We start from the raw sequence: 11,875 nt of genomic DNA on the forward strand, positions 1-11,875 counted from the left end.
CCCTGTGTCCTCATGTTCCCTTTTTCAGGTACACAAAGCTGGGTTATGCAGGAAATACAGAACCACAGTTCATCATACCATCATGTAAGTCAATCATGCAATATTTATATACATATATAATCATTGATTTATTCATAAATGTATGCAACAAAGTCATTATTATAGAAGGAATCTTCCCTATGATTTTTTATAAATATGTATTATTTATTTTCAACAAGATGACACTCTCATGTTTACTTCCTCTTCCACAAATCCTTCATAAACCCAGACACAACAAGATATTCTACCTTTGATTGAAGCTATTTCCAAGTAGTTCAAGTCATAGCACTACATTTCTTTAGTGTCAAACTCCGCAGTGAGAAAGACAACGTGCCATGGGAACACAGCTGTTGTTAGGAGCTGTTTGTTTAGCAAAATATATACAAAAGTCAAAGATCTTTACGTGCAAAGTTACATTCAGGTACATTGATATTCAGTTATAGGTGAAATGGTTTCCCTGGAGACAAAACACTTTGTTTTGTGATTAAGGTGGCAGTGAGGATCAGTTCTTTCCTTCGTTTATTACTAATTGTACTAATATAAGAGATATACTTTGTAGTAATGTGTCCTTCATGTCTGAGTTGTGGAGCTGACTGTAAACACTTGGACACACTACACTGTAAATGAATCCACGGCTTAAAATAGTCCCTAAAACACTGTTTATTGCTGCTAGCAGTGACGGTGATGAGGGGTTTTAGGAAGAAGAAGAAGAAGAATTACTTTATTAATCCTGCAAGGGGAAGTTCAATTTTTACACTCTGTTATTATTCATGTTACACACACAGGCCTGAAATACACACACATGCACAAACAGGACCTATATACATACAATTAATGGCGAGATGTCAGAGCGAGGGATCAGCGCAGGAAATTATTGAGCCTAAAAAGAAATGAACCCAGGCATTTGTGACCTGTTTTAAATGCGTTACGTGTGCAATAGAAACCAACAGGCGTGGCTCAGAAAGCACTTCAACAAATAGTTAGCATACTTGGCATCTTTCGACCATTATATTCTAAATATCACATTTTTCCAATCTTCTCCAGGTATCGCAATCAAGGAATCGGCCAAGGTCGGGGACCAGGCCCAGCGCCGGATGATGAAGGGTGTCGATGATCTGGACTTCTTCATCGGGGACGAAGCCATAGACAAACCGTCGTATGCCACAAAGGTAGAAGGCGGACGGGCCGCTCTTTGGTGAAGCAGTGGGATTTAGACGCTGACGTTTTTCCCTTTTTTCTAATTCCAGTGGCCCATCCGTCACGGGATAGTGGAGGACTGGGATCTGATGGAGAGATTCATGGAGCAGATCATCTTCAAGTACCTGCGGGCAGAACCTGAAGACCATTACTTCCTTCTGGTAAGACCGTCGCCTTAAACCCTATCAAGACTTACAACCTCACATGCACATCAACTATCATTGTACAGCAGCCAGGAGGGCCACTGTAAGCCTGCTCTAAGCATACTATACATATTATAAAGTATCAGCTCTCTCTCTCTCTCTCTCTCTCTCTCTCTCTCTCTCTCTCTCTCTCTCTCTCTCTCTCTCTCTCTCTCTCTCTCTCTCTCTCACACTCTTTCTCTCTCTCTCTCTCACACTCTTTCTCTCTCTCTCTCTCACACTCTCTCTCTTTCTCTCTCACACTCTCTCTCTCTCTCACACTATCTTTCTCTCTCTCTCTCTCTCTCACACACTCTCTTTCTCTCTCACACACTCTCTCTTTCTTTCTCTCTCACACACACCCTTTCTCTCTCTCTCACACTCTTTCTCTCTTTGTCTCTCACACACACTCTCTTTCTTTCTCTCTCACACACTCTTTTTCTCTCTCTCTCACACACTCTTTCTCTCTCACACTCTCTTTCCTTCTTTCTCTCTTTCTCTCACACACTCTTTCTTTCTCTCTCTCTCTCTCTCACACTCTTTCTCTCTCTTTCTCTCACACACACTCTCTCTCTTTCTCTCTCTCTCTCACACTCTTTCTCTCTCTCACACTCTTTCTCTCTCTCACACACTCTTTCTCTCTCTCTCTCTCTCTCCCTCTTTCTCTCTCTCTCTCTCACACACTCTTTCTTTCTCCCCCCCCCCTCTCTCTCTTCCCCCTCTCTCTCTCTTCCCCCTCTCTCTCTCCCCCTGCAGACAGAGCCTCCCCTCAACACACCAGAAAACCGAGAGTACACAGCAGAGATCATGTTTGAGTCGTTCAATGTCCCAGGGCTCTACATCGCTGTTCAGGTGAGTTTCCAAAAGTAGAAAAAGCCATTTTCAGCACATTTCACACCAGACGTATGAGCTGTAGCCAGAATTAGATGTGACTCTTGTGTGATTCAGATGTTCTTCGGGGAAAAGACAGTTTTCACTTCCTCTTTTTAAGATTCACAGTCTATCTTTTTAATTTTCCACATTGTCGTCAGTCAGTGTTTCTTCGAGTTGTTGTCACACTTTTAACTGAGCCCTCATTACTTCACCTTGCTCTTCAGTGTTATTGCTACATATTTTAGTTTTATTAAAGATAGATTTTGTGCTTCAGGCTGTCTTGGCGCTGGCTGCCTCCTGGACATCCAGACAGGTGGGAGAGCGAACACTGACGGGGACTGTGATTGACAGCGGAGACGGCGTCACACACGTCATCCCAGTGGTGAGTGTGTTTTTTTGGGGATTATCTGTCGTGCTCCTTCTTTCGTTCACAACCCTAAACTCCAGGCATGTTTGTGCTCCAGGCTGAAGGCTACGTCATCGGTAGCTGCATTAAGCACATCCCCATCGCTGGCCGAGACATCACGTACTTCACCCAACAGCTGCTGAGGGAACGAGAGGTGGGGATACCTCCAGAACAGTCCCTGGAGACGGCTAAAGCCATCAAGGTCAGGGTTCTTCTTCTCTGCATTTACTGCACTTTGACGTTGTTCAGAAACTTTAAAAGCTTGCGGCAAATCCTAATATTTACCAACCCAGACAGTATTTGATGCAAAACAGCCAAGTGACAAGACGGGAGGAACATCTTATTCATCGTTTTAAACTCTTAAAGTGATACTCCACCAAAAGTCTAAGGGCGCACTCGCACTGTGTGTCCGTCCCGTGCCCCGTGCTTTAGGGTCCTTGTCCCCCCCTCCAGGCCCGTTTGTACTCACACTACCTGGGCCTCGGAGAATGCTTCTTGCTGCCTATACGTCATCACGCCGTAACACGTCACACGCATTGATGACGTCATGGCGATGCGTGGCTTTGTTTACAAATCTTTCCGTAGACCTCGGAGTTTTTGTGCGTCTTGTCGACTGTTTTTGAATCTTTTCATCGACCAAATCTGCAGTAAACACTCCACCTCCGCATCACACCAACATGAACCTTTCACCGCCATTGTTTTAAATGTCCGCGCATGGTCCCTCCTTATTCATGTCCAAACAGGCGCACAGGAAATGACCTCAGAACCGCCGTAGGCCTCCTGCTCGTGCTCGTACATGTGCAAACGTGCTTTACAAAAGCCCACCTCTCCCAAACGGGCCGTGGCCAGCAGGTGTGCTGCAGCTAGATGTGGTACGGTTGCACTCACACTGGTCAAACTAGACTTTACCCACAAAACCTGTTTGGGCGTGGTACGGGTGGACAGTGTGAGTGCGCCCTGAGGTGGAGAAATGCGTGTATGAAATAAGACGTTCCTGAATGTCCCAATAGTCTGTAGTCTGTGTTAAGCTGTTCACTGCACAATGAAATATCAAACTTGGCCACTTATACCATTAAATAATTCAACAACTGCTCATATAATGACTTGCATGTAGTCTTCTGTACGTCAGAGAGGTTATGGTATCACTGGTGCCCCACAGATTGACACGCCTGTGTATTGTAGTCAGTTTAAGGACGTTATGTTTGGTTCTTTACTGAAACCTGGAGAAAAATAAGGCCCCATAACAGGAATCATCACCCTCAGCAGATGACACTGGTTGTGTTAGTGCTGTGCTTTCCCTCTCATCACTTCTCAGCCTGACCACTGGAGGTCAGTGCAGCTGCAGAAGCACATCACTCACTGCAGGTTTTGACTGTAAAGATGTCCACCTCAAGAAAACATTTTCACTTAGATAGACACACTTAGTCACAATTATTTAACCAACAGATATATAATATTTATAATACATTTGGTTTGGCCTATAGTTTCCTCTAAAAGCTGTACTGCATTGTTTTGTTCATCAGGAGCGGTTTAGCTACGTCTGCCCTGACCTTGTGAAGGAGTTTAACAAGTACGATACCGACGGCTCCAAGTGGATCAAACAGTACACGGGCATCAACTCCGTCTCCAAGAAGGAGTTCATGATCGATGTTGGCTACGAGCGCTTCCTGGGACCTGAGATCTTCTTCCACCCTGAGGTATCACATTACATATGAGATATATTTTGCTGCTGCTGACGGATGATATGGCCTTAAATGTCACTTCAGTCGTATTTAGTTTGTTACTGTTTGCTATTGTCCAGTTTGCCAACCCAGACTTCACCCAGCCGATCTCCGAGGTGGTGGACGAAGTTATCCAGAACTGCCCCATTGATGTCAGACGTCCACTGTACAAGGTACACAAACACACGCCACTTAAGCTGCTGCAGTCACTGTGGTAACTGTTAGTCTGTGTGTGTGTGTGTGTGTGTGTGTGTTTTTTATCCACGTCTACCTCCTTTGTGTCGCAGAACGTCGTGCTCTCCGGAGGCTCCACCATGTTCAGGGACTTTGGCAGACGCCTGCAGAGAGACCTCAAGAGGTCTGTGGACGCAAGACTGAAAATGAGCGAGGAGCTGAGCGGCGGCAAGTTGACGGTGAGGAAAAAGGGTTAGATTAGTATTTCAAATGTTTCCCTTTTTTCTTCAGAAAGGTTCACAGGAAGTGGAGTTTTTGTTCAGTATTGACTAAGTTATCCTCTTTGTCTGCAGCCCAAGCCCATTGACGTGCAAGTGGTCACTCATCACATGCAGAGGTATGCAGTCTGGTTCGGAGGATCAATGCTGGCGTCTACTGTGAGTATCAAACCCGTATTTTCTGCTTCTCTAACGCCACATAATCATCCGTCCTGCTGATCAGCAAATAACTGAAGATGGAAACTTTCTGCTGAAACACGTTTCCTTCGATATTGTATTCAACTTTGGCAAATTGTTGTTGTTGATATGTCGTTTGTTTAGCTAAAGTTTGCAGCAGGGATTGCCGGATTATTAAAGTATTTCTGAAAAAACATTCCTAACGACCCCCTTTCAAAATAAAAGACTTTTCCTCTCAGGCCTCCATATCCTCTCCAAGGACTGCCTCCATGTCAGGTTTTGTTTTTCTCCCCCCAAATAATTACACTATTAAAATAATTACAATTTTATATTGAAATTGTAAAAAATATTAAAAAAAATGTGTGGGTTTCTTTGCAGAAACATCCATAGTTTAAACATTGCCTGTCGTCATGGCTACAACTTTGTATTCTACCTCTTTCCTCTGGTAGTCCACCACAAGCTTGGTTGATTTTCTTGTTATTAATTCTAGTTTCTATATGTTTTACTTAATAACCACTGTCCATGAAATGTACCGTGACGGGACACTAACCAGGACCGTTTGTGTGTTCCCAGCCCGAGTTTTACCAAGTGTGCCACACCAAGAAAGACTACGAGGAGATCGGGCCGAGCATCTGCCGCCACAACCCCGTGTTCGGAGTCATGTCTTAGGCGCCGGTGGAGCGCGTTCAGCGGAGGCCGAGGAAGACGGAGGAAAAACGCCACAAGACCTCACATGCTGTGGAAGTCCCATGAGCCTTTGCACGGATGCTCCGACAAAACCTGTTCACTGTTCATGTCGGATAAAGCGACAGTGGACTAAACAAACTGCCAAAATAGCGGCAACATCCTCCCAAATTAGAGGAAAGAGGTGACTTAGCCCAAAGGATCCTCACATAAAATGTTTACTGCGAGTAGGTTAATAATAGGTGATAAATCTTTAATTTCTGCGTGCCTCGTATATGTACTTATAATATCTGCACAGGGTTGTAATGTGTAATTAATCAACAGGAGTCCTGTATAAATGCACTTCTCTGTGTATATGGGTTGGGTTCTTGCTCTATGTTATACTTTTAGAAGCAGCACAGGCTTAGCTAGGTCATTTTCCACAAACATCATTGAATAAAACACCTTTTTGATGATTAACGCAAATGGGTGCAAACAAAAAACAAAACAATCAGCAAACACACTGACCGCTCCTAATTTTCTCTCTTGTGTCTCTCTTTTGAAATTGTCCCTCAGCACCTGGAGGGAATATTGATTTGATTTAGATTATGAAAACACGTCAGGCGTTTAAAAAACTATATATAATGAATCTTCAAATGATGTCCTCCAGGTTTCCCTGAGACACGTCTTCTTTTCTCCCGCAGCATTGTGACAATTCGCCGTCGCGTTCCTTTTTTTATTTGTATTAATTATCTCTTCATCGACCTATCTTGGAAAAAAAAACAGAAAAAAGAAGTTGTATTAATATATGAACGTGCAGTTTGAGTGACTGTTGTTGGACCATCACTGTTGCCTAGATCTCAGTTAAACTGGAAAAGCCTTGTACTGTACCAAATCTGGATTTCAATGCTGGCATTCCAATAAATGCCAAGGAGATGTTTCTACAGTTGTGATTTCTGTTTTTCAAGTTCTACTGTTAAAACCACACGGTTGTCTCTGTGTTTAAGGGAACACCAGCACTTCTTAGTATCTCTCCTCAACCTAACAGCGCTATATATATATATTTGTGTGAGCAAAGCCCCTGTAACAGTATCCCTGCAGAATGACCCGTGCATGATGCAACAGTTTATTTCCATTGAGCTGCAGCTGATTGGTCAGTGTGGCGAGGGAAGCAGCGTCCAGGGGCTTGTGTTTGCCACTTGTTTTTTGCAGCAGAAGAGTAACAGACACATGGATACAGCAGCCTTTTACTGAATCTGAATCTGTGCTGTTGTTGTGAACATGAGGTGCTCTAGAGAAGTTCACAAGTGCAGCTATAAAAAGCTAAAGGTGTGACAGGCTGAGCCATGTCTCCCGCTGAGAGGCTCAAGGTGCTTCTGTTCTTGGCTTCGTTCTTCGGAGCGACGGGGTTCCTGTTGACGCTGCTCTCCTCGGGGACGGAGTACTGGCTGCTGGCTGCCGAGTCCTGCGGCCGGCCACAGGACAGCCGCGGAGGAAATGACCTGAGGGAGGGGAAGAAGAGCAGCACTGGGGTATTTAAACTGCACTAAAAGTTTATTTGTGTGGCTTCTTTCAACCATGGAGGCAATTTAATGAAATGCATCGGCACAATTGCATAAATAAGATGAACAAAATGCCACTTTTAGACAAGGAATACAGTAGTGTCACTAATATTTAGAGAAAAGAGGTGTAGTCTGATGCTTATAAACATACTTTGATACTTGCATGCACGACTTTTAACAGTACTAGGCCTATTTCTACACTGTGATTTTGCCACTTGCTTAAGTCAAATATCTAATAATGCACATGCCGAGCTTAGAATTAACTACATTTCCACAAGTTGCATAAAGTTACTGTGCTTGTAAAAAAAATTTCTATTAGTCCTTAACGTCGCTGACACGGTAAACATTTGACTTTATTCTGTAAAATCTATTATGATCAGTTACAAACAAACAAAGACAAAAGAAGTCAGAGCTGTTTCACTGAGATTTAAAGAAGATAAAGTTTTGGTGCGTCTGACATCAAGACTTTGGCTCCAAGTGCAAACATCTACGCCTTCAATCCTGAGACAGTCAACATAATGTGCAGCTTAACGAATTAACAGTACAGAGGTCAGCAGATAGACCTTTATTAGATGTCCAGTTATAAGGGAAAAATCGTGCATGCAGGGAAGTGGAGCAACACATCCTGCTGTTGTAGTTCTACTGCTGACACTCGGACACCTACTGAGTCTGTCTTTCATGTGCTGGGACACTTAAATGCTGTTATATCAGGGCGTCAGTGGGTCAGTTAGTAGAGTGAGTTGGCCAAAGGGGTCCGAAGGGTCGGCGGTCCGTTTCCCGCCCTGCCCTTCTTGTGTCATGGTCATTGTGTCACCTCGGGGAAGACACTTCATCCACCTTGCCTCGTGTGAATGTGTGTGACTGCTGTATGTTTGAGGAGGTGCTCACGGTTGCCCTACACTCACACGCCTGCGTATTGTAGTCAGTTTAAGGACGTTATGTTTGGTTCTTGGAGAAACCTGGAGAAAAATTAGGCCCCAGAACAGGAATCAGCACCGTCAACAGATGATACGGGTTGTGTCGGTGCTGTGCTTTCCCTCCGTGCTTCCGTCAGTCTGCCCAACGGCAGCTGTGACTACGACGTAGTTTACCACCACCGTGGTTTGAGGTAACATGTCTGTGTGAATGAATGGAACCTGGACTCTGCAAAGCGCCTTGAGCACTGAGAAAGACCCTATATATATCTAAGCCATATATATATATATATATATATATATATATATATATATATATATATATATATTGTTTAGTGACTTTAGACTGTACTACAGTTGATAATTCATCACTAAACAAAATCAGTCTGGTGTTGTGACTCCTCAGGCTGTAGACCGTGTGAGGATCTTCCATGAGGGCCTATTTTGGCGCTGCTCTTTCATGGCCCTTTCAGATGAAAGCTCTATATGGGACCTTTGGCTCTGTAAGGACCTCACACTTATATCATTTATATATTATGCTTCCAAATTTGGCACAAAACAGCATCCTAACTGTATCCTTCCCTTCAGCAAACCAGCCACCGTCAGAGGTCTGCCATGCTGCTTTTCTATTCCCGTTCCCTGTTAATGAGCCTGCGGGCTCGGGGCTGGAGCGCCTCAGTTTCCCCACAGAAGCGTATGAACATCCTTCTGCCATTGGTTGGTATTCTTCCTTTAAATAATCTACTTTTGCATGAATGCATTATAATCTCTCCTGCTTCTTCTCAGTTTATAGGACCTTCTGGAGCATCTTCCTCGCCACAGGCTTGGCGTCTGTCGTCGTCGGTGGATTTGTTGTCCTGTGTGCCGGCCCACTGACCAATCCCACACTCTATAAAGTGGGTGGGGCTCTTCTGCTTTGTGGTGGTAAGTGCAAATCAGCCTTGAAATGGTGATCTCATTAATATCATTACCTTTCAATACTAGATGGGAACAACGTTTTAACACATGAAATAAGATTTGAGATTTTATTTATATAAATATATATATATAATCCACTCGTTAGGTGTCATTTCTAACAGCTTTGCTTATTAGGCCTCATTTGCTCGAGCAAACAAATTAAAGTACAAAACAACAATTTGCATGAGATAGAGCTGTTTATTCATTCATTCATTCATCTTCAACCACGTGTCCCTGTCGGGGTCATGGGGGGCTGGAGCCGATCCCAGCTGACATCGGGCGTGAGGCGGGGTCCACCCTGGACAGGACGCCAGTCTATCACAGGGCACATAGAGACGAACAGAGACAGACAACCATTCACACCTACGGGTGATTTAGAGTCATCAATGAACCGAACACCTGCACGTCTTTGGACTGTGGGAGGAAACCGGAGAACCCGGAGAAAACCCACGCAGACACGGGGACAACATGCAAACTCAGCCAGGATTCGAAACAGGAACCCTCTCGCTGTGAGGCGCAGTACTAACCACGATACCACCGTGTCACCTTGCAAGAGCCGTTTAGTTTATCTAAAAGCCCAGTGAAGTTTCAATGCTACACTGTGTCTTTAGTGTTTGCTTTGAGAGGTGTAGTTCCTTAATTATGTACTGGTATAAGTGGCCAAGTCTCATTAATGACCTGAACTCTCCCCCACCCAAAGCCCCATGATAAAGACAAAAGGGACTTGTAAAAAACTGTCATGTGCAGACAAATAACATGGAGTAATAGTGGAAGGTCGCAGCTGGTGCTCAGTTCTCCACATCTTTGCTCTTGTTGTGTCTCGGATTGAGAAAATCAATAGGTTGAAGAAGAAATATGACCTAAAGTGTTTCCTTTGCATTGTGCTGCAGCAAAAAGAAAATAAATTAGAATAAAGCGTGCCATGTGGGAATAATGGAAATGTGAAATTGCTTCAGGGGTCTCAGCAGCAGCCAAGAGTTCAGATTCTCATCATACTTTTCTCAACCCAAAATATTTGTTTACTCAGAAATTAATTAAACCGAATTTTGACACTTATGACACCTAGTTTTGCACATATTCCGCGCTGTCTGACAGCATCATAGTTCATCGTTAGCGTGTCACTGACGCTTTATTGTTACACTGCATGAAATATTCAAACTCGAGACTGCACTAGGGTCATTAATATACTTATATATATAATATATATACATTTGATAGTACAGATGCTATTAAAGATATAAAAGATAAGGCTGCAAAGATGAAACAACGAGGAAGAAAATTAATGTTCAGGTTGTTAATTCAAAAGAAAATGACCCTATTTTGTGTGCCTATGGCTTTTATTTATATGTTTTTTATTTCATCTTCATGTTTTCCCTTTAAATCATGTTGCATATTTATTTGTCAGTTACTTTTTTAAGCTTCAACAGTAATAGAAACAGGAAAAGTTGCTCTTAAATGGATGTTAAATGCTCTCATTTGTGCTTGATTGCTGGTGGCTGCTGCTCGTTAGGTCACATTGCCGACAGCTGGGCAAAGTTTTTTAAAGTTTGACTGAGCACATGCTGCGTGTGTGTGTGCGTCTGCGTGTGTTTAATGTCTGCATGGAGAGAACGTTGTGTGCCTCAAACTTCCCTTTACATAACAGAGCTTGCAAAATAAGCCCAGACAGATAAAACAAGGTCCATGTGTGTGTTTTCAGGGCCCAATGACATGTAAAAGTGCTTTCTCACTTTGCCTGTCAGGCCTGTGTCTGCTGGCAGTGGTGGTCATGTATCTGATGTGGGTCCAGGTCCTGGACACTCTGGAGCAATTCGCCCTCCATCAGAGGGTCTCCACTTGCCCGTCCTACCACCTGAGCATCCAGCACGGCCCTTCTTTCCTCCTCGCTCCGGTCGCTGTGTTCTTCTGGCTGCTGGCCGGCCCACTCTGCATCCTGATCGGCCGGAGCATTCAGGGGATGAAGGAAGATAAAAGAGACAAACTTCCTGAGCTTCCAGAGTTGATCTGTGACTCCCTGAATATGTAGGACACAGTTTGATCAAGTGCCATGATGAGAATTGTCACTAAACTAAATATAAACCTTCTAATATGAACGTCTGTTAACCTAACCTGAGGTTTGATCACGCTGAAGCTCCTTTAGGGCGCATTCACACTGTCCATCTGTCCCGTGCCCCGTGCTTTAGGGTCCTTGTCCCCCCCTTCAGGCCCGTTTATACTCACACAACCTGGGCTTCGCACAAATGCTTCTCGCTGCCTATACGTCATTACAAAATAACACGTCACACGCATTGATTGACGTCATCGCAATGTTTACAAATCTTTCCATAGACCTCTGAGTTTTTGTGCGTCTAGTCCGACTGCAAGCGCGCCTAGGAGCGGTACGGTTGCACTCGCACTGATCAAACAAACTAGACTTTAGCCGTGAAATGTGCTTGAGCATGATACGGATAGACAGTGTGCGCCCTTAAAGACAGTTTCTGAATACAGGCTGTGTGCATTTCACTGTGGATTGAGTATTTATATAGCATCTCCACCGGCTATATAACCCTAAAAGACATGGAAATCAAATTTTTTACAACATGGGACCTTTAATTTCATGCAACGTTATACTCTTCTATGGCACGACTACATTTATTTAATATCTGAAAATGTTCCCATCAGTTTCTAAAGTGGGAACAATTGAAATGATCTTAATAATCTCGGCTGGATCCATTCATTATGCAGGTTTTTTA

General features: G+C 43.7%; 2 protein-coding genes across 4 annotated transcripts in view; both read left to right on the top strand.

The window, feature by feature from the left end:
- The window catches only part of LOC310964522 (actin-related protein 3-like), a 7,158-nt gene extending 508 nt beyond the window's left edge, over positions 1-6,650 (top strand). The window contains exons 2-12 of the mRNA XM_083937693.1: positions 29-84; positions 1,084-1,208; positions 1,287-1,397; positions 2,175-2,270; positions 2,566-2,673; positions 2,756-2,899; positions 4,221-4,394; positions 4,499-4,591; positions 4,706-4,831; positions 4,946-5,029; positions 5,621-6,650. Coding sequence (XP_083793819.1) covers positions 29-84; positions 1,084-1,208; positions 1,287-1,397; positions 2,175-2,270; positions 2,566-2,673; positions 2,756-2,899; positions 4,221-4,394; positions 4,499-4,591; positions 4,706-4,831; positions 4,946-5,029; positions 5,621-5,716 — 1,213 coding nt within the window. The 3' untranslated portion in view covers positions 5,717-6,650. The remainder of the gene's footprint in view (positions 1-28; positions 85-1,083; positions 1,209-1,286; positions 1,398-2,174; positions 2,271-2,565; positions 2,674-2,755; positions 2,900-4,220; positions 4,395-4,498; positions 4,592-4,705; positions 4,832-4,945; positions 5,030-5,620) is intronic.
- A 278-nt stretch (positions 6,651-6,928) lies between these two features.
- LOC310964523 (transmembrane protein 182-like) lies at positions 6,929-11,464 on the top strand. Of its 3 annotated transcripts, none has more exons than XM_083937694.1 (5): positions 6,929-7,242; positions 8,572-8,689; positions 8,775-8,903; positions 8,973-9,110; positions 10,886-11,464. In XM_083937694.1, exons 1-5 carry the CDS (start codon positions 7,057-7,059, stop codon positions 11,167-11,169), a joined length of 855 nt encoding a protein of 284 aa, XP_083793820.1. In that variant the 5' UTR covers positions 6,929-7,056; the 3' UTR covers positions 11,170-11,464. The 3 variants fall into 3 exon arrangements, with proteins under 3 accessions (XP_083793820.1, XP_083793822.1, XP_083793821.1); XM_083937696.1 differs by having other exon boundaries at positions 10,933-11,464; XM_083937695.1 differs by having other exon boundaries at positions 8,593-8,689.
- The last annotated feature ends 411 nt before the right edge of the window (positions 11,465-11,875 follow it).

This window comes from Echiichthys vipera (assembly GCF_963691815.1).
Source record: "Echiichthys vipera genome assembly, chromosome: 23".
NCBI lineage: Eukaryota > Metazoa > Chordata > Actinopteri > Perciformes > Trachinidae > Echiichthys > Echiichthys vipera.